Consider the following 7,574-nt stretch of genomic DNA (forward strand, 5'->3'; position numbering starts at 1 on the left):
AAAGAAAAAAAAAAATTATTATTGTAAATTATTTTAACCCCTCACTATACAATCTATAAATCATCTAAACATGGTTGGTCAAATTGATCGAATGATACTCCTACGTAAAGACAACACGGATTACAGGATTAACTTTGACCCAGTGACAAGATGTCCTCCCGCGGCATGTTCAATTGGGGTTCTACAGGTCAGTTTCCAGCGCCTTCATATCAACACACACACACACACACACACACACACAGGATTGTTCTTGAGTTCAAATGCAGACTCCTCTGGCCTGCACTAAGAATCTTTAAAAAGTCAGTAGCCTGTGTTCAACTGCTCCAAAGTAAAACAAACAGCCTTTCAGGCTTCAGACAGCCTTTTTTTTCGTCTCATGCAAGCCAGTCTGAAGTGGGCGCTTGAAAATGCTTACATGGTCAAATAGTTGAATAATCCTGCGTTAGATATGAGTGGAGTGTCAGCCATCGCTCAGTGGATTAAAAAGCGGCCACAGCGTCGAGTCTCAAAGACAAAATCTAATTAGCACCGAAGCGCAAAAATGGGCTGAGCATTAATACCTGATGATCATCATCCAAGTGCTTAAGGGTGGCAATCCGTAATCGGACTAGATTATGTGCAATGAAACTAGATTACAGGCCAATAATTGCATTATATTATTGGACGTTTATGCATAAATATTCAGTAAATTACATGTTAATAGACATTGATAGATGATGCTAATAAATGGTTTGGACACCCCTCACAAATCTCTCATTTAAAATAATATTTTCTATAAGAAGCTTTACAATATATATGTGTGCATATATATATATATATATATATATATATATATATATATATATATATATATATATATATATATATATTATATATATATATATATATATATAATATATATATATATATATATTAGCCAGTACTGCTGCCGAATCTATAGCTAATCAAACAAAATAACTTACAATAACGATGCAAAAGTTAGCAGGGTCAAATTTCTATGTTAGGGACAAATATTCAATAATAAAATTTAAAATAGAACGAACAAGTCAGGAGAAACAAACAAACAAATCTAATTTAGTTGAAATTTTATACTTTAATTTTTTTTAATTTCGCATGACTGTAAATGTAAGATCTTTACAACTTCTAAAAATGTTCAGTGATTAAAATATAAATTTTTGTAAATATGCCATTTAGTAAAATCTGTTTTAGTTCAAATGCACCAAAATATTTTACCTACACCATAAAAAGGGATTACGTAAAAAAAGTGAGTAACCCATTGCCTTAAATAACAAGTTGATTTTACTTTAAAAATGTATTTCTGTTGTAGCTTAGAAGTGTAAAGTTTCACTTAATTTTATAATTATGCACATGGCTCATATAGTCAATAATTTGAAGGTAATGGGTTTACTTACTTTTTCAACTAATCGCCTTTTACAGTGTATATCCCTGAGAAATGGATAAAAATATAAATTTTCAAAATGGGGTGTACTCAATTATGCGGAGTATGGTATACAACTATTATAACTGAATGAAAAGGAACTCAGAACTGATGGCAAATTATTATTATAGTAATTATTTTATATTGGCTGGATTAATATGATGTAATATACAGTTGAAGTCAGAATTATTAGCCCCTGAACTATTAGCCTCCCTGTTTATTTTTTCCCCCAATTTCTGTTTAACAGAGAGATTTTTAAAACACATTTCTAGACATAATAGTTTTAATAACTCATTTCTAATAACTGATTTATTTTATCTTTGACATGATGACAGTAAATAATATTTTACTAGATCATTTTCAAGACACTTCTATAACAGCTTAAAGTGACATTTAAATGTTTAACTAGGTTAATTAGGTTAACTAGGCAGGATAGGGTAATTAGGCAGGATAGACTACCGAAAAAAAAGCTTAAAGAGGCTAATAATTTTGACTTTAAAATGGTTTTGAAAGTTTTTAAAACTGCTTTTATTCTAGTCGAAATAAAACAAATAAGACTTTCTTCAGTAGAAAAAATAGTACCAGACATACTGTGGAATGTCCTCTGTGGAACATCATTTGGGAAATATTTAAAAATAAAAAAAATAAAAGGGGGTCTAATAATTGTGACTTCAGCAGTATATAGAGACCAATTAAGTCTCAAATTAGTCCATACAATGCATTTTATATTGTTATTGTGGTTATTAATATTTTATTTAAAGAAATGCATTTTTGTGGTTTTTACTTTGTTACAGAAGCAGAAAAGTTTATTTATTTGTTTATTTTGAATAATATGTTATTGTATAATATGCTCCACTTGATTGTAATTATTTCAGCAAAAAGAAATGGCTATATCATGCTATGAAGACACCCAATAATTCGTCAGAATAACAATAGTTTGAATACTGAAAATACATAGAATAATTATATTATTAAAGACATCTATTTAAAATTCTAATTAATTGTCATTTTAAGTTGTAGTTTTTCATCAATATTAACCAATAATCAATAAAACCGTAAGGTTTTACCCATTAATCAATAAGATATTTTATTATAATTTATTATTTTGTATATTTTAATGAGCACCAGTGTGTTGTTTCATTTTCACATAAAATCCACATTAAGAATGTTGGTGTTAATCTGGAGTCAGATCTGAGTTTCAGTAGTCATGTCAAAGCAATAAGTAAATCAGCATACTATCATCTCAAAACATTGCAAGAATGAGATGCTTTGTTTCCAGTGAGGACTTAGAGAAACTTGTTCATGCTTTTATCAGCAGCAGGGTAGATTAATGTAATGGACTCCTCAAAAAGAAGGTTAGACAGTTGCAGCTCATCCAGAACGCTGCTGCCAAAACCAGAAATTCAGAGCTGTCCTCAAGTCTTTACACTGGCTCCCAGTTACATTCCGAATAGATTTTAAAGTATTATTACTGGTCTATAAATCACTAAATGGCCTAGGTCCTCAATACATTACAGATATGCTCCCTGAATAAAAACCGAAAACAGATCACTCAGATCATTAGAATCTAAATTAGAAATTCCAAGAGTTCAGTCAAAGCAGGGTGAATCCGCCTTCAGCTGTTACACCCCTCGCTGCTGGAATCAGCTTCCAGAAATGATCAGATGTGCTCCAACATTAGGCACACTCAAATCAAGACTGAAAACACATCTGTTTAGCTGTGCCTTTACTGAATGAGCACTGTGTCCCACAAATTGCACTAATATGTCTCTTTTCTTTTCATCCTTTTTATAACCTATTTTAAAACATTTTAATCTGTTTTTTCATCATTTTTATTCTTTGTTTTTATTTTCTTACACTTGTCTCTTTTATTCCTCTTTATGTAAAGCACTTTGAATTAACACTGTGTATGAAATGTGCTATATAAACTTGCCTTGCCTACAGTGCATTACACTAAATTGCATTGTCACTTTATATTACCCTTAATTTGAAATTACATCAACAAACATTATTAGAAACATTAAAAAATACACTTTGTGTGGAATTTAAACCCAAATTATTGTTTGAGTGACAAATCTCAAAACTAAACTTCAACATCCAACCACTGCAAATAAAGCATTTGCAAAAAAAAAAAAAAACAAGACACAGAAACATAATTTTTTTTAGATCAAATGTGTATTTCTTTCAATTTGACACAAGGCAGGCCTCAACAATACACTCCCCCACCACCATCATTGACATTCTGCATCATTTAAAACAATTCACAATGTGCGTTTTATATAAAAGGTCTTACAAAAAAAGGGGAAACCTCCCAGATGAGAATACAGTGTAATAAAAATTCCCTTGTAATATCGTCAAGTGCCAGGGTAATACTGAAAACGTCCTGCGGTCTGGACATTATGCCTTCTCGTATGTGCGCACGGCCTGCACTCCCTCAAAGGTCAAGGTCTGCAAACAGAAGAAGAACATCACATTTTCACCACATTGATAATGATACATTAATCAGTTGCTACATTAATCAGTCCCTTTAGGATTTTGCCACGGACCCCACATAAAAATCTGATACATGGAATTTATGCAAATTACATTACATTCAAGTTTGTATTTGCATTTCACATATTGTATATGTATACAACAAACATTTTGAAATATTTACAAAATATATAATTTATATATATATATATATATATATATATATATATATATATATATATATATATATATATATATATATATACATATATATATATATACATAGAGAGAGAGAGAGAGAGAGAGTATTTGAAAAATTGCCACTTTATATGTACATTTATATGTAAATGTGTTATGCTTATATATGGACACATATACACAACTAAAGCTAATATATTTAAACATATTGAGCATATATGCACAAATCTGTAATTCCAATGGTGGGGAAAAATAAAAAATATTACATATATTTAAATAAAAGGGGTCATTTTTTGCAATATTTTAAGATATATGTTGTATAAATGACATATTTTATGTCATTTATGTAATTTGCATATCTTGCCTGTATATCATATTTCAATGTGGGTCACATTTGTAGCCAAAAAAATGACTTTCTTTCAGCTTTTCTCAACGCTAATGCCATTATTTGCTTCAAATCTTCTATTATGTTGTGATTTTAGACACATAATCTTGTAAAACATAATTTTTTGATATCAAGAACCACTGGATTTCTGGAGGGACTGATTAATATTAATAAAGCTACTTACCATAACCATTTTACCATCCTTGATTTCTCTGACAAACTTTGTCTCCTTGCCGTCCCACCTCTGAACTTGGACAAGATTGTCCCCTTCCAAGGATACAGTGGACTGAAATGAGACAAAAATATATATTTTAACATTGTTTTATCATTGTGCATGATATAAATACATATTACATGATATTTAATAATATTAATACAGGGTTAAAATGGAGATACGACTTCCAAAATAACCTTTTATGCATTATGAATGAATGAATGAATGAATGAAAAGACACAAACCTTTACATGTCTGTCGTCTGCTGTGGTTTCATCAAACTCCTCTCCCAGCTTGAAGGAAATCTCGGTGTTTTTAAAGGTGCTCAGCGTCTTTATCACAACCTTATCGCCCTCATGACTGATCACAATTGTGGGTTTGGTAACATTGCCTACTTGCCTGGTAGCAAAACCAACACCTGTGTATGAAACCATTCGAAAATGTCACAAAACTATTATCATTAATGTAATAACTGCACATACAATCAATTAATAGACACCACTTTGCACTAATGCACCTTGCACATGCAAATAATTGCAAATAAATGTGTATTAATTTACTTACCCAGTGACTTCATGTACTCGTCGAAGTTCTGGCTGTCAACCAGTTTCCAAGTGGCACAAAATGTATCGACCATGTTGGGAGTTTAAAAGGCGGTGATGAAACACAGTGGTCCTACTTGTACTGTCTCAGAGTTCAGTCTCCACAGTGTCCTCGGAATGCAAAGCCCAAACTAATTAATACTGTCAGGTAGGCGGGGCTTCGGGGGGAGGCTCGCGCTGATTGGATGAATGTTTTGTCTAGCGAAGCTGTGATTTGCTCAAATATATGGCGAGAAGTGACACTGTAATTTTATAGTCTAATCCAATAACGGATCTGGAAGTTTTGAGGAACGATATTAAAAATGTTCATAATTACAATTGTGACGTTTTAAATGAGTGGCCTATAGGATATTAGCATATTGATATCATCCAAAATGTGGAGTACAAAACATGTACTGTATATACAGTATTGGCCAAGTTGGCTTTAGAAGAAAGATAGAAAAAAAATTGAGCTTGTTTCAGAGCTTGTAATTTCATTTGCAAAGGTTTTGGTCAATGCACACAACATTTAAGCACTTTTTACACTTGAGTTACGTGTTTGTTTGTTTGTTTTTTTCATTGCAATAACAGGTCATTACAATGAAAATACAGAAGAATAAGTATAATACAAGCAATGCAAATATTAGTTTTTGCACAAAAGAGAATCACAAATTTTAAAGAAGTATTACAATGGTATGGCAGCGAGAAAGAGTAAGAAAGAAAAAAGACAATAAAATAAATATAAATAAAGGATAGATAGGGTTCATGAAAAAATTGTGCAAATTAATGCAGAATATTAAAAACAGCATTAAATGATAAAATGATGTCTGCAAAACTGTTGCAATCAATTTAAATGGGTTGAATGTTAACAAACAAATTAAATTGACTAATGTTCAACTTAATTTGTTTGTTTAAATTCAGCCTAAATAAATTGTTTGCAACCACTTAACGTAAAAATTGAGTAAATCCAGGGTATCATCTTTGAATATTTTTTTTTCAGTGTTCATGCTGAGTCAGGCCCAATAATATTTTAATATATTTTCCTGTTTAAAAATTATAAGTTAAATAAATGTTTTAGAAGTCTTAATTGCTTTCTTGTTATGAGATTCTGAAATAGTATTTAAGTCAAGGGTGTAGAATGGCATGGATGGAGGGGACGTGTCCCCACCAATATCCACCAATTACTAAAATGTCCTTACCAATAATTGAATCACCTTCAATATAACATAATGCTTCATCAACCCTTAGTAACCTGGATGTGAAGAAAGGGTTAAATTTTGTTCCTTTCTTGGGTCCTCCCTCCCCCAAAGAACATAAGCACAGTGTGAGACTGGATCTTTTTCTGCTGTCAAGTGACTGACAGCTGTACTGTAGTTATGTTTGGATGAGAGAAGCACCAAAACAAGAACATTTCCCAGTCCTCCTTCACTGGTCAAAACTTGGACATAAGGAGCTACTTTTCAAAAAGTCACTTAAAGTCAAGTGCACTAGTAGTCCACCATAATATTAACCAAGGCTATGCAATTAATCGAAATTCAGGGATTGTTTTTCACTCGAGTTACATGTATGCTGCTGTACATGGCTAGAGAATAAGATGATGTTCTTCACATATATTGCACAGCAAAGTAATAAACTGACATTCTTTCATATGAAAAGGAAATTACACGTTATGTAACCACATTTTGTATTGTCTGCATCGGGCAGGTCTTTCTCCAGGGGGCACATCTTTCTCCAGGGGAGCATATAAAGGCTCAAACTGGTGCCTCACTCGCATGCCTGCAAGAAAAGTGAAGGGAAAACTTTGCAATCTCCCTCTGGTGGTCGACTGCAGCATAGGGACATCAACCACGCCTTCCCAATGTAAACAAATGAGATGTGAGGTAAACAAAACATTTAATTTCACTTATCTAAAGATAGCTTTCGACATTTTTAGCAGTTTTTATAAAATGTTAAAGTTTTGTAATGTATGTTCAAGTTTTATTTATTTATATATATATTTTTTTAAGTTTTTTTGCCTTTCTGTGTGGAGTTTGCATGTTCTCCCCGTGTTGGTGTTGGTTTCCCAGTACTGGGTTGCAGCTGGAAGGGCATCCGCTGTGTAAAACATATGTTGGATAAGTTGGTGGATCATTCCGCAGTGGTGATTCCTTATGAATAAAGGGACTAAAGCCGAAAAGAAAATGAATGAAAGTTACTTGATGCTCTAGAAATTGGCTGTGGCATCATGATTGTGGTTCTGTAGGAGATTGGGACAGACTTTGATCACTACTGGCTCTAAAATTACGT

General features: G+C 32.3%; 1 protein-coding gene across 1 annotated transcript; it reads right to left on the reverse strand.

Moving 5' to 3' along the window:
• Window positions 1-3,641: 3,641 nt before the first annotated feature.
• On the reverse strand, window positions 3,642-5,415 carry LOC130244380 (fatty acid-binding protein, brain-like). Its single transcript, XM_056476780.1, has 4 exons — window positions 5,272-5,415; window positions 4,953-5,125; window positions 4,678-4,779; window positions 3,642-3,886 (listed from the first exon to the last, which is right to left on the reverse strand). The coding sequence occupies exons 1-4, from the start codon at window positions 5,342-5,344 to the stop codon at window positions 3,836-3,838; spliced, it is 399 nt and encodes a 132-aa protein (XP_056332755.1). The 5' UTR covers window positions 5,345-5,415; the 3' UTR covers window positions 3,642-3,835.
• Between the last annotated feature and the right edge of the window lie 2,159 nt (window positions 5,416-7,574).

This window comes from Danio aesculapii, chromosome 17 (assembly GCF_903798145.1).
Source record: "Danio aesculapii chromosome 17, fDanAes4.1, whole genome shotgun sequence".
In the NCBI taxonomy this organism is placed as follows: Eukaryota; Metazoa; Chordata; class Actinopteri; order Cypriniformes; family Danionidae; genus Danio; species Danio aesculapii.